We start from the raw sequence: 24,716 nt of genomic DNA on the forward strand, positions 1-24,716 counted from the left end.
AGGAAATGCTAATGTATGTATGCCGATGTAATGCAAACCAGCTGGAATTGGGCCAATCAAAACATTTAGTGTATGTTAGCACTATTTTCACTGCTAATGCCCAAGCTACAATGCAGGCATACATAAACACCACACGCATTATTTCAGACCATGGTTATTTGCTTTGCGCAGGAGGTGTATGTCAATTGTATTGTTACTACCACCAATAGTGTAACGCCTGTTGCATTATTAGTGCGACTCGTGTTAACTTCGTCTTAAGTTGTTACTGTATTTCAACATGAATACAGAGTTAATGGTAATTATACAGTGTGGGGTATAGTGCTGTTTTTTATCCGAGGCCTATTTTTAACATGGACTCTCAAGCAATCAGGAACTATGCTTACCAATACCAATCCCTGTTGGTGTCCTGAATAATGGGGGTTTTACTCTATAAACATTTCTTTGTAGGCTGTAGCCTCTTGACAACTACACCCTCCCTTCCTGTGGTTTCTTTAGGAGCTGCTTGGGCTACTTTTGCTATAGTGCCAATATGCACTAAAATACTCAAGCGAATATTGATAGATGACTTCAAATACTGAGAAAGGCTGATGATGACAGAATTAACTTACTATGTGGACTTTCGATTCCAAGTGGAGACCTCAATCGTGAGATTGAATCATTAGGATTACCAACTTTCAACAATTGCCATATCCATCCCAAAACCAAATAATGTCTCAAAGCTGGGACCCACAGGAGCTGTTTCAGCAGCATTTTGGAATCGTTGGCGATTCCAAAAGCACTAGGCTAATGAAAGTCAATGAAGGTGACTCCACAGAAGCATTTGTGATATCCCTATACCACAGTCACAGGTCCTATAGCATTTCTGCGGTAATTGCTTTTCAATACGAAGTATAGGAATACTGCAAAATAGTTTTTCAATTACTGCACAAATCGATTTTGCAGTGCTTTCAATACCCAGAAACACAAAAAGAAATCGCATTTGCTGTACAAATCGTTAACATTCATTTAAAATCACTTCTGAATCACCAGAATTCGCTCCAATAAACGCTGAAAATATCGCTACAAAAAGTGCTTTAATGGAATCCGAGGCGAGAGTGATATGGAGGCTGCCATATTTATTTACTTTTAAACAATTCCAGTTGCCTAGCAGTCCTCCTAATACGGTGTTTCCAATACTTTTAGCCATAGACCCTAAACAAGCATATGCAGATCATGTACTCTGATTCGGCTGATTCGGGGTTTCCTGACTCAGACACTACGTATGCCAGAAGATCAACAGGACTGCCAGGCAACTGGTATTTTTTACAATTAAATAAATATGTCAGCCTCCATATCCCTCTCACCTCACGTTCTCTTTAAGCACTTTTGATTGCGATTCGCCCTTTCTAGGCCCCAGCCCTTAACCATTTACCGACATCCTATCGTATTAAAACGTCATGCTTACCGCTATTAACGGCAACATGACGTTTTAATACGTCGCGCATTCCCGCCGCTGCTACCGCCGTGTGTGTGCCACTACCGCCGCCATTACCGTCGATATCCCGTGCTGGGTGATTGGGGAAGAAGACCGAACGGTCCTCTACCCAATCGCAGTGCCTGGAGTGAATGGATGTGACCGCGAACAGCGGCTACGTCCATTCACATAAACAGGAAATGTAACAGTTTAATAAAGTGTAGAAGAAAAAAAAAAAAAAGTGAACACGTCCCATGAGTGTTCACTAGCGCCATCTTGTGGCCAAAAAGTATATTACACCTACAAAATACATACATTTTCAAGTATATACACATCATTAATAAAATTACACTTCCAACCCTCCCCCCCCCTCCCCCCAAAAAAAAACACTTGTACAAAAAAAAATCAGCTTAAAAAAAATAAATAAATAGTTGCCTTAGGGACTCAGCTTTTTTTATTCTATATTTTATGGGGGAAAATTATTTTTAATTTATTACATAGGGGCTTGTAATTATGGCCAGAACAAACAGAAAAATAACCACTTATATTTCAAAATAATATACTGTCGCCATACATTGTGATAGGGACATAATTTAAACGGTTTAATTATCGGGACCACTGGGCAAATAAAACGTGTTTGTTTTATCCACAGGAGAATGTTTAATTTTAAAACTATAATGGCTGAACACTGAGAAATAATGATTTTTTTTTCTGTTTTTCTCATTAAAATGCATTTAGAATAAAAAAATTCTTAGCAAAATGTACTATCCACAGAAAGCCTAATTGGTGGCGAAAAAAACGAGGTATAGATCATTTTCTTGTGATAAGTAGTAATAAAGTTATTAGGGAATAAAAGGGAGGAGCGCTGACAACTGAAAATTGCTCTGGTCCGTTAGGATAAAAACCCTTGGGGGTGAACTGGTTAAAGTGACAGTGAAGTGAAAAAAGTTATGATATAAAGAATTGTATGTGTAGTACGGATAATTAATATAACCCTAACATCCCCCCCCCCCCCCACACACACACACACACACATATACACATACACACACACAAACACCCTTCCTGATGATTAAAGGTGGCCACTAACGGTCAAATTTCTAGCGAAAAATCATTCGAGCAATCAGAAATTCTGATCGGATTGGTTGTAAATAATCTCCATTGGTGGACACAATCGATTATGAACAAGTGAAAAAAATGTCGTCCGAATGAATTTTCGTCGAACCAAAATTTGGATTTTCTTGTTGGTTGTGATAGATAGAAAGCAAAGATTGGTTCGTTGATGGTGTAGTGAAGTTTAACCCTCCTACCCCACAAACCCCGGTCCTGACACCTAACACTTAACCCCCCACAAACCCAAATTCTGACTCTTACCACTTAACCCCCTACAAAGCCAGGTTCTGACTTTTAGCACTTAACCCCCTACAAAGCCCAGTTCTGACTCTTAGCACTTAACCCCCCACACACACGGAGGAAAATGCAATACTTGCTAAATATCACAGGGCCGCCAATCCAGACCAATAAAAAAGAGAAGAGAAACCAAGCAATATGCTAAATATGATATCGGACACCACCAAGCACCCAAATTTCCACTTTGAAGCTGGCTTACCAATATTTAACATGTAAGTCTTTGTCCAGGAGCCACATGTGCCCGATTTGCTTGATACCCATAAAGCTAGCCCAGTTTATACATTGCCTCCTGTTGTAGAACTACAAGTTACACAGTGTCTTCTGCTGGTTGTACAGCTTTTATCTGCGCAGTAAATATAACTAATGCATTTCCTGAGATGTATGTTACCCCAGTATAACACAAAGACATTCCTTCGAGATGACTGAACAATTCCAGAATCTATAATATGAAAACACACTACATCATCAATCTATTGGATCTAAAAATACATTCCACATGTGGGATTCTCTGCTGCGGCTATGCGGAAAACAAGCTCAAGCCCTACAGCTTTGTACTGGGAGACTTCTGTGCTGCCCGTGCTGCAGCCTCTCAATCTGCAAACTATAATAATGAGAACATAAAACAGTGCCCCAAGCTGCAGGGTGGGTTGCAGAGGCGGACACTACACTGTGATGTACATGGCTTTTGCCATAGAAAGGACATTTTATAAACTTTTCTTGAAGAAACAAAGCTAAATACTTTAAAGTAAGAGGGTGAGTTCTAAGAAAACATTTACCTTACCTCAGCAAGTCTGTTACTAGTAAGGGAAATGTATTTTATTCCTTAGTTACAGGAACATCTTAATGTGCAAAATCTGAAGTTATTGGTCTAATATACACCAGAAGAATGAGAAAAGCCTGTGGGCATGAATTACTGCAAGGGTGTTCTGTACACATAACTCATCATTTACAAGGGACATTCTGTTTCTCTTAATTTACCTGATTCTGTATGAGTGTTGTAACCGTAAAACAAACGATCCTGATTTTACTTTTTATTGAGCAGTTGTGTAATAGTGACTGTATTTCAGAAGAATTATGCAAGGAAGGTTTGCAAATGACCCAGTTTAACACTGGAAACTATTATTATTAGTATTGTTGTTATTGGTATTATTGTTGTTGCTCTTGGTGTTGTTCTTGTTGTTGCTATTTACTTCAATTACCTTCTATTGCATAAAGAAAAGAAAATTGGATCCCAGTGTGAATTCAATTAACAAATCCATTAAATTTGTAATGTACTGTATACACAAATTGATTTATGTTTTTTTTTTTTTATCTCTGCTTATTTATAATCTGATAATGTTTGCTCACTACATTACTTAGGTTTGTGCAGTTTAAGAAGACAGAGTAAAAATATTGCCACATAACCTAAAAGCATGAGCAGCTCACTGAAAATAAAAATGAATAATGCATAATAATACTTAAATCCATATTTGGACTTTTTTTATATTTTTAATGTAAGTGTTGCTCATTTACACACAAAAGTGAAGCTGGTCATACAGTTCTGATTTAGGGCCCATTTCCACTAGAGCGAATCCGCATGCGTTGTCTGCATGCGGATTCGCATAACCAATACAAGTGGATGGCCCTGTTTCCACTTGTCAGTTTTTTCCTGCGGTTTTCTGTGCAGGATTTTTCTGCACGGTAGAGCCTGCAGAATTCGCCTGCGTGTGGAATGCAGGCGATTCGCAGGCTATGTATTTGATAGGGAAAACGCACATGCGTTTTTTGCCGCGATTTCGTGTGCAAATTCGCAAGAAAACGAATGCAAATTGAACCAGGCAGTGACATGTTTAAATTCGCATATACCCTGCCTATGCAAAATCGCGGCAAAAAACGCACGCGGAATCGCATCCGGATGCGATTTCGTCAGCGGTGGAATCCCAGTGATTCGCACCGCACTAGTGGAAACGAGCCCTTACACTCCACTTCACAACCTATTAGGCCTGTTTCCAGATTTACAATGCATTGGTGAACCACACACACAGCATCACACTGTCAGTAAAGCAAACATGTGATGCTTGCTAAATCCTTAGTAAAGCCATCTCTTCAGGGGCACTGCAATAGCCATAGCAGCTGTGGGGCCCTGGTGTAGAAGGGGGCCAGGTGGCACTTGATGCATTCACTATTAACGTTCTTATCTTCCTCCAGGCTTGGACTTTATCTCAGTGCCCATGGACTATATGGAGTGCAGATTGCATGAGAATGTAAATTGCTCAGTTATTTTTTATCCATAAAGTAGGGACGGGAAGCATTGCTCAAGAGCGCCTACATCTGATGGCCCCATAAAAATTTTGCTATGGGGCCCCAAAATTGCTTTTTTAGTATAGACTATATAGACTAATGGAGGTTGACACTGGTATTTAGTATGATATATATATATATATATATATATATATATATATATATATATATATAGATAGATAGATAGATAGATAGATAGATAGATAGATAGATAGATAGATAGATAGATAGAGCAGGCCAGCACGGTGGCGTAGTGGTTAGCGCTCTCGCCTTGCAGCGCTGGGACCCTGGTTCGAATCCCAGCCAGGGCACTATCTGCAAAGAGTTTGTATGTTCTCTCGGTGTCTGTGTGGGTTTCCTCCGGGCACTCCGGTTTCCTCCCACATTCCAAAAACATACGGATAAGTTAATTGGCTGCCATCTAAAAATTGGCCCTAGACCACAGTACTTGCACTACATAATATAGACATATGGCAATGGTGGGGATTAGATTGTGAGCTCCTTTGAGGGACAGTTAGTGACAAGTCAATATATATATATATATATCTATATATACACACTGTACAGCGCTGCGTAATATGTCGGCGCTATATAAATACTAAATAATAATAAAAATAATAATAGATAGATAGATAGTGTTGACACATTTTTCACAGGACTTCTGGACAAAATCATATCACTCGCTGTCCCTCAAAGAGGCTCATAACTCATTAATAATCTATAACTCTCTATAATTCCTACATTTGTATTGTAAACCAGTTTGAAGGAAAGCCACTTCATTTATCAGTATCTTTTTGGAAGTAAGAGCAGACCATAGTGTCTAGAGACGGCTACACAAACTCTTGGGAGACATACAAACTTCAGACAAATAATCAAACCCAGGACTCCAGAGCTGCTAGATCAGACTGCCAACCACTTTGCCACCATGCATGTCATAATGTTGTGAGTGAGATGCCAAAATAACTTTGAATGATTAACATGGCAATATTAAAAACATCTTGATAAAGCTATTTGCAGATTGGCCCTGAGCATATCACATCTTTGAAGCCGGCAATAACAGTGTGTTTGTGGGAAGACAATGAGCTAATCAGAACTTCTTCCTCCTGGGTGAGGCTATTTAAAATATTACAAGAATAAAGGGGCATATACTTGCATTTTTCATGTCACCCATAGGCCCCATAAAACAACAGTTTTGGCCACAGCTTCACACAGATGCAACGCATGGCTACAGCCAATTGACACATACTGTTGCCAGGGAGGGGAGAGGAGAGACAATGGTGTGCCACACTAGGGGTAAACAATGCATTTTGCTATTACCATCATGTACAGGTCTTTACGTGACCTTGTGGGACACTTGTCAACAGAATAGATTTCATATTTTAAACTGAGATGGCACCAATATGGCCAATTTAGCCAAGTTTGACTGAAATGCATTTGACTGGACAAACTCCAAGTTGTACTTAGCTTGCATACATTTTGGAGGTCTGCATTATTAGCATCTCATTGCCCATCTTTATTAGAACAAGCCAGTGACCATAAGGCTAGGTTTCCAGTGGGCATTGTGTTGCATTCCCTGTAAAAGCAGGAACTCAACAGAACGTAAAAGTTGCACTGCTTGTTATCCACACATTGTGTCGCATACAGTGAAGCATAAAGTCCATTAAACATGGGCTTCATTTTCAGGCTGGTAGCACACTAGGAAGTGCAGAAAACCATGTGTTTTTACACTGTGCCCTTTTATTTATTTTTTTTGGTTCATTTTGGGTGTGTTTTTGCATGCATTTGCATTTACGATTTTTGTACGTTTCACGTTTGCGATTTTCTTAATTACCCTGATCAATAGTGTATAATACAGTAACATATTTAAAAAAAACGCATGTAAAATGCCTTCCTCTCCATTGTGATACTTTATGTGCATTTTGCATGCGTTTTTGTAATTCATGAAGCAAGTTGTGCATTTTTAAACATGCACAATGCAAAAAGCACATACAGTATATGCATTTTTGCCTGTTGCCCATAGACTTTCAATAGTGGCAAAAATGCTAGTGTTTTCTGCAACGTTAGCATTTCTGCCTAATGTGTTCCTAGCCTGACTGTTAACACCATGTGTGGTTTGCGCTAAAACACTGCATGCAATGCATTGGGGATGCTGCACTGTTTGCACTGTGAACATCACATTGGTATTTCTTATCAGTACAGAAAGCAGAGTTGTAATATGGTTGCACTTGCTCTGCCACATCACAATGCCCCACTGTGAGGCCTGGAACCCACTGAAATCAGCAAACGCAAAACGCAACCGCTAGCGTTTTGTCTGAGCGGATTGCAAGCGGATTCATGCGCGTTTTTGGTCGTGTTTTGCAACATTGTATTTTTTTGCCCAGCGGGTGCGTAGCGTTTTGCGTTTGGCGTTTTTATTTTGATTGGTCCTGTGAATTATTTTTCATTTTGTTACAGTGTGCTGAACCGCAAAACGCTAGCAAAACCGCTCAGTTTAGGTTTTGCTGATCGTTTCTGCTAGCGTTTCAATACTTTACATTGAAGCGCTAAACGCTCCCAAAATGCTGCAGGTCCTGCGTTTGCGTTTCTGGGAAACGCAAACGCTCCTGTGGAAGTTGCCCCATCCATTAACATTAGCCCAGCGTTTTGGCAAACTGCTAGCGTATCGCAGTGCTGCCAAAACGCTGCCAAAAGCGCTCCTGTGGGTTCTAGCCCTGAAGGTGGCCTAAGTGAGCTGCCTGGATTTATTTAAAAGCTGCTGCAAAAGTTTTCAACTTTTCCATGTTGTTGTTTTTTGTAGGGAGAACTTTTATAATAATTCCATGCTATCATCATGGATTTATTAAAGAAAAAAAAATCACATTGACAATGCATGCATGCAAATGTTATATTGCTATTTTTTTTTTGCAATCCTTGTTATGTTCTAACACGATCCAGGTAAGGGTTGCAAAGTCTTTCAACATAGCAACTGATAAAATGTGCAAACCCTGAGGACTTGTTCACACCTAGAGCATTTTCCGGGTTTTTTAAGCACCGCCGATTTTTTAAAAACACCCTATGCGCTTGTGCAATGATTCCCTATGAGAGTGTTCACAGGTGGGCGGTTCGATTGCGATTCGCTCACCAAAGCGCTGCCTGTACCATTTTCGGGGCAATTTGCCTCAATGGAAAAAGCGCTTTGTATAGCGATCTCCCCAGCGCTTTCATGAATAAATACATTGTATTTATTCATTTCCGAGTGAAAGAGTTCCCTACCTGACTGACGAATCCCTCTGCGAAAGTGCTTAGAAAAGCGCTTTACAAAAAAACCCTAACGCCCAGGTAAGCGCCGGATGCCGCTTGAAAAAAAAATCGCTCACAAAATGGCAAACTCAGGAGTCAGCGATTGCGATTTATGATGTGTACAAGGCCTTACCAGGTTTGCAGCATGCTTAGTATATTATTAGACAGTTTGTGTTATAAATAATAATATTACATTATTATTATTATCTGTGGCCAGCATAGTGGATAGCACTCTAGCCTTGCAGCACTGGGTCCCCAATTCGAATCTGAGCTAGAACACTATCTGCACAGAGTTTGTTTATTCTCCTTGAGTCTGTATGGGTTTCCTCCAGGCACTCCAGTTTCCTCACATTTCCTAATAACAAAAGTAAATTAATTGGCTTCCCCTAAATCAGTCCTAGAATAAAATGTACATATGACTATAGAAGGGATTAGAAGCACTGCACAAAATGTCAGCACTATATAAGTACAAATCATCATCATCATTATCATCATCACTATTGTGCTTGCTTGCTTATGTTTTCAGCAATAGAAGCTTCTCCACTTGACTGCCTTCTAATTTAATAATTATTATTATATATGCAAAAATACATTAGCAGCCATATTAAGAACAAAACGAATTACTATTTTGACAAAAGAAATGAGACAAAAATGAGACAAAAGAAAAAAGAAATACAGCTCTGCTGTGCATGTAGTCTTGAAAAGAGCTCCTAAAAAAACGTTCTTAATTTTTATAGGTTACTATGTTCACTATATTCTATTACCATCTAAATGGTAACGAAATCAGACCAGATATAACTTATTCTGCCCCCGGTTACTCCATGTTTCCGTCTAATAACTGTTTATTTTCCTACAGCTTTACTTCTTTTGCGTTACAGCCTCTGAGGTTATTTTATAGCGGGTAGATTACAGCAGTGAGAACTAAACAAGTTTAGGACAAAGAAACTTCGGGGGAAGAGAGAGGATTTATGGACTCTTCGGCAAGCATAGGGGCTCAGCTTATGCAGCACTAGAGCCGGTCACCTTGTAGCCGGCTGCCTGGCTTTAGCGCTAGTCCCACTTCTCTGTTTTATCTTCAATGCTCATTATTTTCAAGGAAAAGGGGGAATGAACTCTAACCACATGTTCCACCTTATGGCCTTTAATATAAAATTAAAAACAGGAAAACATGTAGTCAGTTAAATCCCCCATTAGAGCGAGCTGCTGCCTGTCTGCGTCGTGCAGTGATGGGAGATTAGTGTGCCTGTTCAGAAGTGTCATGTTTATGGCTCTGCATTAAGTAGAGACCCTGTCAGCCCCTATGGTTAGCTGTGTATTAGCGGCAGACCCTGCTAGCTTTATGTTACCACTAGTACCTCTCACTGAGCTACACTGCACCCCGGCTTCCCTCTATTACCTGGACAGCAGCTTACCTTCTGCTTCCTACGGGGAATATACACCAAGCACAACTAAAATGTACCCTGTACATAATTGTGCGAAAAAGACCTAAGTTCCTGCCCAAAACGTTTGTTAATGAACTGATATTTTCTTCTTTAAAAAAAGTACAAAAGTAATTTTGCAAATTGAGGCTGAAATGTGGACCTTAGATAAATAAACTAGTATCTAACTTGCAACAAAAATATAAGTGCAGTTATCAAAGTTAGGTGTTTGAAGCTGCCTATCAAACTATATAAACCCCTTTCCACTGTACCGTGCTTTCAACGATGGTTTTGCTGAAGTTAATTTTGTGCATTGCTATAAATGTACACTACTACTTGATAGGTAGTAACAGAAATGTAATATGTAGTAATATAAACATATCATATAGTAACATAAAAGATGATACGCATTATCATCTTATATAGTAACATACAAGATAAGCATTAAAAGGAAAGCACGCCCTGATATATAAACAGCATATGCAAACCACTTACGTTTTGGCACTTTCGGACCAGCAGAGCAGATCAGACATAGGCTGATATTGGAGTGATATGTTATGGTCTGTATCATAACATGCATGTACAGTACGCATGCACAAGTATTGTGCTGGACAGCATGTCAATGGCTGCATGGGCTTGCAGTAGCAATACAACAACAGCAGGAGTAGAGGAAGTAGTATGAAGAGAGAGGTGTACCTGCACTCTGGCTTCTGTCAGCTCTGTCCTGAGGGCCAGCTGTTCCCTGACATACACATCTGGGTAGTGAGTCTTCTGGAAGACTTTCTCCAGCTCCTCTAGCTGCAGGCTGGTGAAGGTGGTGCGGTGTCTTCTCTTCTTGCTGCTGGACACATTGCTGTCACATTTGTCTGCCAGTTCCTCCAGCTCTGCCTTGTCCTGCTGCATCCCTTTCACTGGGGACCCTCTGAGGCTGCAGCAGCTGTCCAGGGGTCTGCTCAACTCGCTGTGAAGAGGCTGCCCTTCCACTTTGGTGATGCCATAGTTCACTGGGGAAGCAAAATGCAGTCTGATCTCAGTAAGAAAACATGGATTCTGGTGGGATACTGATAACCAGAAACATCTGGACAGCATATATCGAACATATACGTGGAATTCTTTGGATAATTTGTTTAGAAGTTACTTACTTTTTCTGCACCTTGTTAGAATGTCTTTAGGGCTCCTTGGCAAAAGTTAGAGAGTGAAAAATCTAGAGTGGTGGCCAGTTTCCTCAAATCAGGGTGGGGATGTCTAGTTGCTAAGGGCAACAGTGATAGTTTTTGCTGTAGTTTGATGAATTATCCAAATGATAGTTACTTATTAATGATAAAAGAAGCTAACAGCAATCAATGTCAGAAAAGGGGAGGGGGGTGCCAAAATACAAACCATCTGATTATCTGTGCAAAAATCACAGTCTGGTAGAGCAAGCAGACATTGGGCCTTTTTTAATTGACTTTTTTTTTTTTAAGTGGTATTTTATTACATTATCAATAAAATGTCTTTTAAGCCACCAGAAAGCAACAAAATACTCAGAATAACTTTAGCAGTACTTTAAAGCCTCTTTCACAGTGGGACGTTGTGTTTGATGCGACGTTAAAGTTGCACAATGTGCCCCTAGCGCAGCGCATGTAGGTTATGAAATTGGACGTTATTTTGCACTGCGTTATGTGCCTCTTGGTGCGCCGTTTTCGTTGCATACTGATGGAATGAAAACGGTGCATGCGTCATATTTTAAAAAGAAAAAAACCTTACTGAGCATGTGCAACACACATATCACAGCGAATGTATAGCTAAACGCACAGAATGCAGCACTTTCTAAATATTGCTACACGTTACACACAACGCAACATGTGCACTGTATAAATGTCGCACAGACTTTGTATAGCTGTGCGTTAGTCTGCGTTATAATTTTTTATAACGTGCGACTTTAACGTCCCACTGTGAAAGAGGCCTTACACCTACTTTTGGTTCTTTTTCAACTGCAGAGTGCTGAAAATTTACATTACACAGAAGATGACAAATTATCTCCTTGGAGAGAATTAAGGAGAAAAAGGGAATTGCGTAAGGATCAGTAAAGGCCTACATACAATTAACTTTTTCTCCTAGGAGATCATTTTCATCTCCTCTTTAGAATAACATCTCAGCATTTTGCAATTGAAAAAGTACCAAAGATAGTTGAAAAGACACAAGCAAAAGTATTTTGAGTATGTTCCTGCTTCCTGGTGGCTCAACAGTCATTTATTAATAAGGTGTAAAAATATCATCTAGTAGACAATTTAGGAGAGAAAGTGAATTGAATACGGGTCAGATTGCTCTTGCTTTTATATGTCTACATTCCTGTTTCTTTTGAATGGGAATATCATGTTTTTGCACATTTATATATCCACCACCAGTTTTGCAAAGAGAAGCCTATTAGCAGCTTTGAAGTAGGGCCATAGTTCTCAGGAGTCATTATTCATCAATGGGATGCCAATCATTTGAAATTGATACAAGTTTTATGTTAAGTTTAAGCAGGCATATATAGCAGCTGTGGATTTTCATTGGTCCATTCCCAAGCAGCATACATTTCCATAAAATGAACATGCCAACATGCTATTTATATTGGCTCTAAATTAATAACATCTTGGTGTCCTATGGGGGCCTTGGTTCTACATAGTCAATGTCCTCCAACATGATAGTGCCATGTCCTCCAACATGATAGTGCCAAGGTTGAATTCAGTATCTTTTTAATTGTGGTATCTCTGCATCTAAAACCATGCCAGCTTTTTGTAGATAACAGAAGGATCTCTGTTTAAAATATGCCTAATGTTGCTCTATTGTTCTTCACTGTCTTAAGCTCCCTTTAAAGAGAATCTGTATTGTTAAAATCGCACAAAAGTAAACATACCAGTGCGTTAGGGGACATCTCCTATTACCCTCTGTCACAATTTCGCCGCTCCTCGCCGCATTAAAAGTGGTTAAAAACAGTTTTTAAAAGTTTGTTTATAAACAAACAAAATGGCCACCAAAACAGGAAGTAGGTTGATGTACAGTATGTCCACACATAGAAAATAAATCCATACACAATCAGGTTGTATACACCCTTTCTTTTGAATCTCAAGAGATCATTTGTGTGTTTCTTTCCCCCTGCAGCTATCTTCCACTGAAGTGTCAGGCTGTTTCTTACTGCAGAGTGCAGACAGCTCTGCCCATATGTAATTCATCAGTATGTGAAAGCCCAGCCAGCTCAGAGGAGGATTTATCCAGCTTGTAAAAGAGAAGAGAGAAGCTGCCCTAGTCTAAATAATACACAGGCAGTGTGCAGAGAGGGGCCTGGAGGGGGGAGATGCATCACAGAACCACAACACTGAAGAACTTGGCAGCCTTCCAGACACAGGCTGACAAGTCTGACAAGAGAGAGATAAGTTGATTTATTACAGAGATGGTGATAGTAGAACGTGCTGCAGTAAGCCAGAACACATTAGAATAGCTTTTAGAACTTGTAGGATAATAAAAAACAGGATGCAATTTTTGTTACGGAGTCTCTTTAAAGGGAACCAAGTATCACTTTTTCTAGTTTCTAATAGCTATATGAGCTGCCATGTTCCCTCCTCCCCTTCTAGCTGCCCATTATTTATCCAGGAGAAGGTGTGAGGGATCTGTGACTTTTCTAAACTCTTTGAAGCATTGTGTACTATCTACCCCCATTAAAGCTGTTGTTTGCTCTCTGCTAATGTGTGCACTAAAATAATAACATCTGTCCTTATCTGCTTAAAACTTCTGTGGTCAGGCAGGTCTCAGAAGTAATGTAATATAACCGTCTGTAAATGAAAAAACAGGTAAAATTGATTTTTTTTTTAATTAATGGGCCACATTGTTGGCATGCATGTTAAATATGCTGTTGAGATGCCCTGGGTGCTAAAATGGTGCTTGCTTCACTTTAGAATGAAGCAGTAACGCTGTGCATGTGAGCTATATGCCTACATTGCACTGGCCAGTCTCATAGGCAATGATCTAACCATCCAGCCTGGAGAGATTTCTTTTATGAGACAGATAATAAACATGGGCAGATTGTGTCCTGTGTACGCAGACTGAGGTGCTTGTTGATGTGTTTCAGGAGGTATGAAACAATAACAAGGCAGTCACGGTTCTGAACTCCTATGTCAGGCCACTGGATAACTGATCCAACATGTTACTAAACATGAAAGATCCCTTGTAGCCTGAGAGAAAACACTCAGTGGTAGGGCAGCTGCTTATTGACATGCAGGCAACTTGGAGACTGCAGCTGCGGTGGAACTGGAAGTCCCAGCCAGCAATGGGAGAAGATGCCAAAGGAAGGGCTAGGATGTGCCAGACCGCAGCTACAGAAGAGACAGATCATACAGATGGGGTGACAGATCCTGCGTGGGCGAGGTAGATCACAAAGCAAAAATGACCCTTTCATTCTCTGTTAAGTTCTTATGTGTCCAGATGATGGCGCTCCCAAGGAAATAATAAGGTTGCTTCAACTGGACATCTTTTTGCTCCTGGCCTGGCATAAATTACCTGTACCTATAAGCAAACAAATGCCCCCTTCACTCATCAGACCAGAGGAAGCTGCCCTGTAAAAGTGAGAAAACATCTTCTAGAAGACAAAAAGATGTCTAGCTGAAGATAACACTTATTATTTTTTTTTTATTATTATTATTATCATTATTATTATAATGGTCTGTCCCTTTAACATTATTTGAAGAAGACAGGATTAGTGAATTACTTTATTTAGCATACACATCTACCACTACCTGACATGAAGCTGGTTCACTGTAGAATGAAGACCATTTGTGGACAGTGAAACTGATAATAATTGTTAAAGGACAACTGTAAGGAGAGGGATATGGAGGCTGCCATGTTTGTTTTCTTTTAAACATAAGGGCCCATATGCAATTAACTTTTTCTCCTGAGTTTTCTCCTAGGTGAAATTTTCAATTTTTTTTTTTTTATTTTTTTTTTTATAAATTGCCATTTAAACCACCAGCAACCAAAAAGATACTCAAAATAATGTTGATAGCACTTTTTCACCTACTTTTTGGTACTTTTTACATTGCAATGTCCTGAAAGCTAAATAAAAGATGAAAAATGATCCCCTAGGAGAAAACTCAGGAGAAATGGGCCAAGGTCTAGCTGTGGAACAGATAAGTGGCGATGAATTTTGTACATTCATTGAAAAATACCTGAAAGAGCCCAGATATAAATGTAGTTAGGGAGGGGGTGTTGAAAGAAGCACAGCTAAACATATTCCCTATGAAATCCCCCCGAACTGCTGTGTATAAATGTTATTGGGGTGAGGAACTTTTAAGCAAGTTATTGCAAAGAAGAAATAATGGTGTCTGTCACTGATCACTGCAGCAGGCCTTCTCTGTCTACAATGACAGGAAAGTCAATTTGTTTGGTGTTTTGTTTTTGTACTTGCTTTGGAGGCATATCTGGTGCAGAAGTGGAGCAAAGCGGCCCATTAGAATCCCTAATCTGGATATCTGCTCCATTTTAGCAAAAGATCTGCTCCTGCGTTGGCTTGCCCTGATTTTCATGAATCTACCCTGTGTTTCTGCAGTTATTTGATGTACATACTGTGGTAATATAAAAGGGCTTATGTCTTCCAATGCAGCATCCTGCTTTATTTTAGCCTGCTGCATTATTTATCCAATGCAGTACATACTTAGCAGACTTTTTATAGCAGCATAGACAAGACAGACAAATAACATTTATATTGCACTTTTCGCCTGGCGGACTCAAAGCGCCAGAGCTGCAGCCACCAGGGAGTGCTCTGTAAGCAGTAGCAGTGTTAGGGAGACTTGCCTAAGGTCTACTACTGAATAGGTGCTGACTTACTGAGCAGGAAGAGCCAAGATTCAAACCCTGGTCTCCTGTGTCAGAGGCAGAGCCCTTAACCATTATACTATGCACTATCCAGCCCCATAGAAAAAAAATTATATACACACACACACACACATATATAGATATATATAGAGATATATATATATAGATATATATATATATAGATATATATATATATATAGATATATATATATATAGATAGATATATATATAGATATATATATATATACATATATATAGATATATATGTAGATATAGATAGATAGATAGATAGATAGATAGATAGATAGATAGATAGATAGATAGATAGATAGATAGATAGATACACACGCACACCCATATATATACTTTATACAGAACTCAACAACAGCAACATGATGTCTATGAACAACCTATCATTATTGTTGCAAATTATTATTATTATAATTATTAAGAGAGACACCTCACATATATTGTATATAAATATATATGCAGATGTATGAAGGTATACCTCTGTACACATAAATACGCATAAATATTCTATAAGACCATGTGATGTGAACTTTAGATCTTTATTCTATCCCTTGACATACCTTACATACTCCGTTTCCTCACAGTTGGACAATTTCTTCAGCAAGATATAATAATTACGCTTCACTAATTATACGGCTTAAGGTAGAGAAAGTAATAAACGTACTACAAATCAAAAACAATAAGCGCTAATAATGTTAATTATTCATAATAATAATACAAATATGATTGTCTTTGTTATTCATAACAGTCTGTTAATAATAATAGTAGTGGAGGTAGTGACGCTACTATCACTGCCGTCCTATGGAGCAGAGCAGCTATATGGTTGCCCATCACACAGATGCTGCCTATGCCCACTATCAGTGATGATACACAGAGGAGCTGGGCAGTGCCTTACCATTGTTATCCTGGCAGGGCGAGCTCCTGTCCATGCGCACATGATGCTCGTTCCTCTGGATGGCATTGAAGGCCTGCACACATTTGCTGGCCGGGTTCTTGCTGTAAAAGGAGTCATTGTCCAGAGTCTCCATAACATGCTCCAGGGTGCCCCCCGCTCCCATGTAAAAGTCGCTGTTTTTACCAGCCTGGCTCTTCAGGGCAAACTTATCGCTCAGAAAATCCATAATCATGAAGGCTGCTTTTCTAGGGCTCCTCTTGTGACAGAGGCGAGAGGTGTGGGGCTGTGCAGCGGCTGCTGAGCCTGTTCATTTGTACTTGTCTAGGAGGGGGGGAGCTATGGGTGCTTTTATAGTGTGCAGCTCTGCAGGACCCCGGAGCTGCCTCCCATCACTAATGAATATGGAGAGAGAGACACAGGCTCCACCCAGACCCCCTAAATCTCTATCCAAACAAGGGGATGACTCTGGCCTGTTGTCCCCAGGCAAGCTGATCTTCTTTCAGCCAAAAGCCTTGCTAGAAAAGAGGAAATCTTTATTACCAAAATCACTGCTATTTTCCAGCACATCACAGGAACCAGACAAGCCATTATACTGGACCAGTAATGTGCCTTATTGCAAGGCCTGGGAGGCCTGACTTCTCATGTTCAGGTGAATCCTTAGCAAATAGCAAGCAACAGATCTCCATCATCATTTACAGGCTGATACTTAGTGACATCTGGCCAAATGATTGGAGGTGTCCAGTGAAAATAGCCAGATAACTAATACATCATTACTAATACATATTCACTGTATTTATAGCTTATTTTTCATTTGTACTCTTTACTTCCAAATGATTAGTTTTTATGGAATATAGATCGTCACTGTATTTTGAGTAATATGCAAGAAGTCTATTCCTACTTCTTTATTGAAGACCATCAACTCATAATATCATAAGCTATCCCGAACGGTGAGGAATCTGATGTGGATTGCTGTCGTAGGTAAATGATGAGATAAACATTTGTATATTATTATTAATTATTATTATTAGTCTTGTAATGTCATATTTGCAAGTCAATTTATCGACCACTGTGTGCATACTGGTCCAATTCACCAATGTCGATTTTCTTTCTCCCTTTTTCCACATGTGTGTATTTGTATAATATTGATTTTATGTTTATTAGGTCACTTATCAATCCGGGGTCATTTACTACCATTCGTACACTAAAAAACACCACCAGTGCAAGTTCTTATGATCACATGACAATAACGTTGTGATATGATATATACCTGACCTCTTTCATGTATATATGAGGTTCTCAATAGAAATTGATAGTATGGCTAATAACTAGCTAAATGATTATGATTATGAATGCGAGTATTTTCTGACTATACCTATTCTGTAGTCTAACTTGAGCAGCCATAAGGTAAGTCTGTCTGTCTAGAAGAGAACCTGTTGTGGTTCTGATCTGTCCAGCCATGACATTGTGTAATATTGTGCCTACAGACAAGGACTGTTTGGCTGCTTGCTAGGACTGCTGGCATGGGCATCAGCATAGCAGCGATCTGACTAGTGCCAGTATGCGTGTTTGGCCAGCTGCCTTTGGTCTCATAGGACCTCTAAATATCATCCTTAGTGCGGGAGCTGACAACCAATCGCTGGCTGGAAGAGACCAGTGGTTCTGATATCCACCTTGATGACTTCACAAATGGACAGATAGAAATCTTTAGACCCCTGATTCGTCTACCCATACACTAGATAGCACCAGAGACAGTAATGGCATGCCATTATTCAACAACTCTCTGCTAATGCCAGTTTCTTCCGCGTGCCCCCTGGATCTATTCTAGATGAGGGTTCCTAAAAGGTTAATGAATCAGGAATTGTGTAACTACAGTCAAGACAGATCCCCACCCGCGGTCTGGGCTAATACACCAATACATTCTGGATATTCTGAAGATAAAGAGACAGTTAGTGACTGACGGTTGTAAATCTGGACCGCTAAATAACTGCTGTCTATTCCAGCAGGCCATGTTAGCGGGATTAGTGGGTGCCGCTAGTGTTTTCAAGTTCTCTAGCTCCAGGTAACTGTAATGAATCAGCCTATGCCCTGAACCAACTAGTGTGTGTTATTTATGTGAGTTTATAAAGTATGCCAGGTACTATCCCTGTATACTTGTTTTTGAAGGGGAGATTACCTGATAGAACTGTATAGTGATTTTAGTGGCAATAAAGCAAAGGGCTTAAGCAGGGATCTAGTAAACTTCAGGGGGTTGATCCCCAGACCCCGGCTTACCTTTGAGGCTGAAGACTCCCTGCAGATGAGGAATATAGAGTCCTTTCTACAGTGTCTAATAAATAACACTTTAAGTCCCCTCATAGCATCATGTAGGAAGCAGCTGCCTGCCTGTTATGGTATATGGATCTCTCTGTAACGTTTACAAGGCTATAGGTGTGCTATAAAGTAGCAGTACTGATATTTATGCCTGGCTTTTCCGGGAAACAAAGGAATCCTTTGCGCATTCAGTCACTGTCCTATGGTGATGCGTTATGGGGGCAAGCTCTTTCTCATACTATAAAATAACCTTTATGTAAAATAGGGCAGTTCTGTACCGTGTTAGCCATCGGTACAAGAAAGAAGCTTTGAATCAGGATGATACCATTTATTAGTTAACTTAGAATAAAAGGAGTGAGCTTGCGGCTATGAAGCCTTCCTCGGGATATACAGGAATCAAGTCATAGCCGAAAGCTTACTCCTTTTCTACTAAGTTAACCGATGTACCAATGTACCCTGATTCAAAACGTCTTGCTTTAAAAAAAAAAAAAGGCAAACTTGTACTTCGTACAACTGGTGCAGTTTGGAGCAGTAGTGGTCTCTGGAAAAATATTCATCACCAATTCATGAATTAGGGCGGCAGGCTGTCACATCTCTTACTATTTGTCACAAGAGGCTTCTACAGTCAGCACGGTACAGACTAACCAGCAAGCTCATGGTGACCCAGAACTCATTGGAGTGTGTCAGCACGTATCCCCTACGCTGGAATCTACCGCGTTTCCTTATCTACAGATATTTTATTGCATGACTTTAGGTAATCCCTTATAATTTAGTGGCTAAACTTCCCAGTTCTTACTGGTAGAGAATGTGCAGTGCCCTAATAGAGACCAGACAGTCATTAATCTCTCTAATGATGAATGAATTAGAGACAAGGAAACATGTCAGAGTCAATGAAGGATCAGCAGCATCCAGCGTGCTTTCCCTTCTCTCTTTATTGCATATGATAGCATCACTAATGTTTGTATTGCTGCTTTATAAAATAATGAGTTACTGCCAGTTGCAGGAGTATAGCAAAGTGGACTATGGTACTAGCAATAAACGGATTGGGTGGGTGGATGGACGGACAAGCAGCCAGACAGGTAAATGGGAGGAAGTCAGGAAGAGGGGATGACTGTATTTTATTCCAGATAAAGACTATTTAGAGGTCCTATGAGAGCAAAGGCAGCTGGGCAAACAAGCATACTGACAGAATGCCTCTCTGCAGATGCCAATACCAGCAGTCCCGGGCTCCCGGCGGTAAACAGCCACGCAGTTTCTGCCTATAGGCACAATGGACACGATGAGCTGTGTGTCACTTGGTCTCCAATCAAGAAAACACTTATGCCACAAGAGTGTGCTATCATTAACCATGTCATAACGCAACCAATCATTCATTATATCAATGTCCAGCTTTATGCAAGGTGACAAATTCTACTAGTGACACTAGTAATTTAAAGATAAGCAGGTCACCGAATAAACTACTAGATACGTATTTCTGTCATCTTTGTTCGGATTGACTGATGTACTGTAGTTCTGCGATATATAAAGTGATGGGCTACATACTAGAGAGATACCTCTTCATAAGACGTTGCAAAGAAGGCAGAGTGAGAGTGGGGTTCTATCTGTTCATTACTAGGCACGGCATGAATATGGAGGTACAGTTCCTATAATTAGACTGATCGTGGTGTTTGTTCTGTACACACAAAAAGTCAGAATTGACAATGAGAATAATTTTATGAAACATACTAGATTAGTGTATCACAACTACTAGTTTGAACACACGTAACTAAAAACGTATTGACATCATTTATTCAGTTAAAAAAATCGACTTTTCTTATATTTGTTTCTATAAACTCTTTTAAATAACTGCATCCACAAACATTGATACGTTTGTAAATATTGATAGCATTATTGATCTATTTGATTAATACTTACTTTTCCTGCAGTGAATACCTGCACTAGCGACGTATTAAATTATCATCCCTCCTAAAGAAAAGTCCTCGCTGGTTTGCATCATACGCTAGAAGGTGTCCCGATGGACTGTGTCAGGCGCAGGACTTGTAAGAGAGTCATTTGCTCAGTTCTACAGTGCAGCGATTTCCTCTAATTCCACACATGCTCAACTCTCATTTATCTGACAAGGGGTTCATCTAGCTGTCACCATTGTACAGATAGGGCTTTCGCTTTTTGATGTTGTTTTCTGTGGTATGCGCCTTATCCTGGATCAGGTCTGGACTCTGGAGGAGTCCCATAACATGAGTGCCTGGGAGCCAATACTGCTCATCCTCTCCTGTCCTCTCATCATAGCACAAGACAAGAGAGGGAGAAACACTGCAACTACCGTTCTGTAAACTTCTACCGAGGATGGCCATCATCATCAAGGACTATAGTGTAGAGTGTGAGCTCTCTAGGCAAGGTGATCTGAAACAGGTTACTAAAAGGTGCACGTATGAGAGACAGCTGACATAGCATAGTGATTGAATTGGCTAGTAATTATACTGCATCAAATCTAGAGACTGCGACAATAGATAGATGACAGATGGCTAGATATTGTTGGATGTAATGGGCAGTATGCACAATAGAGTTCAGTTATATTGCGTAATTCATCAAAAATATGATGTACAGATAGATTTGAGCGTGTGCATCGTGTATGCATAGTGTAACCAGAGAAGAAAGAAAGAAAGAAAGAAAGAAAGAAAGAAAGAAAGAAAGAAAGAAAGAAAGAAAGAAAGAAAGAAAGAACAGGGAGCAGAATGCCATAAAAGGAAATGCGCTATAAACTAGGAAAAAAACTATTGCAAATATGTAAATTAGCTAATTCTTGAAATATGCTAATACTCAATAACACTAATTATTATCCATTTTGAGCCAGGCAGAACCAATATTCAGCATTTACAAAGCGCATCCTAAATAAATCAGGGTCACTTTGAGAACTTTTTATCAAACATGCGTATCTTGCTGTTAGAAAGAAAGGATTATGTAAAAAACAAATAACCAAGAAACAGATAGACATGTGCCAATCACTAACAAGTATTGGTAGTGGTTTATTATCTAATGGAGAAGTGAAGTTTGGGAGTTTGACATCAATTCAGAACAAGCGGCAAGTGTGAGAGATTGTGAAGAATAACTTCGTAGAACATGATTGGATTAGTAACCTGAATCAAAACGACTTCACAGCTCATCTTCTTCATAAATCTTAATACGCTCTTAATAGATCATAATAAACCCCCCACATGTAATATATTTGGGTGAGGAGTCCAGGGCAGCCGTCTGTTTGTGTGTTTCCCAACATGCAGCCCCAGTAGGCACTCATTGGTTTCCCCAGTCCTCATCTCCAGTTTCCCCCACACTGTTTTTGCTGTGCCCTTGGAAAAACAACACATTGAAACGTCCCATGCAAATATTGATATTGGCAAATACTGATATTAGCAAACAAGAGAAATCCCCAGGTCTGTGGCTCCTTGCAGTGTTATTACTGTTACACTGTCTATCAGAATAATATACATATATAGCCCCCTGCACATGCTGCTGACCGTACAGAAGAGCTGTAATCCCACATATGTCATATTCAGAAGACATCTAAGAGCCGGATAGACTATAAAAAGCCACTTCTGATTTCTCCCACCTGCAGTACAGCACAGAGATACGTCCTCCCAGGCTTCACAGCCAACTACAGTCATTTTCTGCCTAGTCAAACTCCAGATGTGTCCATTAATGGGTAAGATGCATATCTCTAGCTTTACATATGAATTATTAGCGACATAGGGCAATGTGACACAATCTATTCTTCTAATATTATACAAAAGTGACATTCCTTTTTTTTGTCAATCTGTGTACTGACCATTTCATATATAATTCCTTAATAATAGTGGAAGGATTTGGTTTGTGGAGCAGATGTGGGCTTTAGCTACCATATAATAACTACCTGCTGAGTGAAATAATACAGATAAATAATAACATATACTACTGGCTCCTATCTGAGCAATTTATCTGAGTGAAACAACAAATACAGCCATAAAAGCCATAGCTTTTTTTTTTTTTTTTACTGCAGGGCGATCTGGCAGCATTGATATGACAAAACTCACAGCGACTGGCACAACTATAACCAATCAATTTATCTGGAGAGATGGAACCGACTGAGAAAATGAGAACCAGCTATGTGCTGAGGTCGGAACCGACTGAGAAAATGAGAACCAGCTATGTGCTGAGGTCCAGTGTCATTCATGTATTTGTGCTGAATAGGACTGTCTGCGTCTATGTACTTGGAATAAAGGGCTACAAAGAATAGATCTATAACATAGGCAGGTATGAGGGGAGCTACATTGAGCCCCATTCTCTTTACAAAAAGTATGAGGTCACTAAACTACGAATTATTTATTGGGCAAAAAACAGTAGCTATTGTAAGAGGGTGAAATACACTGGTGTGATTATGGCTCATGTGCTGTACATATACATAGTATATTCTTAGATGCTGTTTTCCGGCTTCCATGCAGGAACGTCATGTATATTGTGTTCAGTTTGGGTCTGGGCTTATCAAATGCACTTTATTTGGCTGCGCCAGTTCCGTGCTGCATGCCATTTACATTACATTATATGCCATTCACATTATATTTGCCTGTAAGCCGGTATAATGAGAATCTTATTGACTATTTTCTAGCACTGCATATATAGATATGGCTCCGATGTTTTTTGTGAAAGGGGTACATCTGAAATTCTCATTCAAACTATTCAAATACTTCTCTCTTGTTCTTTCCATAAATTATACGTTCAAATGTATAGTTTTTAATAATGTCGATAATGAGCCAATATTGTCTATCTATCTATCTATCTATCTATCTATCTATCTATCTATCTATCTATCTATCTATCTATCTAGTCATAATGTCCGCTGTCCCTCAACAAAAACACAAATATTGAACTTCCGTTCTGGACTACCATCAACTATGTATAGCGCCATGGAAGAAGTTGGCGCTATATAAATAAAAACAAAATAATAATATAGTGTCGCAGCTTGTATCTTCTAGTTGCGCCCACATGGAATTGTCATGCATATTATATATATATATATATATATATATATATATATATACATATATATCCGCATATCTATTTATTCTTTATTTGAGTTTGGGTCATTATAGAACATTTCAAGAAACGTATACATTGTAAACGACTAGAATCTTGTTGGTTCCGGTTGCTGCATTTCTGCCTGTCACTCTCATCTGGCCCTAAATAGTTTTGACACATATTAGAATATCAGGTTATAAGAAAATAGTCCTAAACGCCGGTATACTATACCTTTGCAGCAAGCTGTCCGTGTAAATTGCAGATTGCAGTCACTAGATCTATATTTATTTCCAGCAGCAAATGTCTAGACTTGTCCCTGGTTCGTCTATGATAACATCGCTAGATTATTGATGAAAATTCTTGTTGCCAAATACGTCAGACCCTAGCTAGTGATCTCTTCATCAATAATGGAAATGTACATTTATTCAGTGACATCTAATGAAAAACTACTGAGCCCTTTATGTGGGAGAATCCTGTTCAAATAGATCCATTGGGAAGACGGATGCATGTCAGGGGAAGACCATGTCTGGTCAACATCAAAATCTCTTGGCCAAAATGTCTACAGCCCTCAGTAATTGGCTATATTACTTATACCAGTGACTACAAATACTCCTGAAATTGTGAGTGCAGGGAATCTGTGGAATCACCCACTTAAACATCTATCTATCCATCCATCCATCCATCCATCTATGCATATGCACTGTGAAATGCACATTTATGTACTACATTTTGTAGTATTGAAACCCCTGATGTACAACATTTCTAT

The 24,716-nt window shown here is 39.5% G+C and overlaps 1 protein-coding gene across 1 annotated transcript in view; it reads right to left on the minus strand.

Moving 5' to 3' along the window:
- ALX1 (ALX homeobox 1) overlaps window positions 1-16,898 on the minus strand; it is a 65,866-nt gene extending 48,968 nt beyond the window's left edge. The window contains exons 1-2 of the mRNA XM_068272784.1: window positions 16,595-16,898; window positions 10,537-10,844 (exon numbers count right to left, since the gene is read on the minus strand). Of these exons, the coding sequence (XP_068128885.1) occupies window positions 10,537-10,844; window positions 16,595-16,826 (540 nt within the window). The 5' untranslated portion in view covers window positions 16,827-16,898. The remainder of the gene's footprint in view (window positions 1-10,536; window positions 10,845-16,594) is intronic.
- Window positions 16,899-24,716: the final 7,818 nt, after the last annotated feature.

The sequence above is a fragment of the Hyperolius riggenbachi genome, chromosome 3 (genome assembly GCF_040937935.1).
Source record: "Hyperolius riggenbachi isolate aHypRig1 chromosome 3, aHypRig1.pri, whole genome shotgun sequence".
Classification (NCBI taxonomy): Eukaryota; Metazoa; Chordata; class Amphibia; order Anura; family Hyperoliidae; genus Hyperolius; species Hyperolius riggenbachi.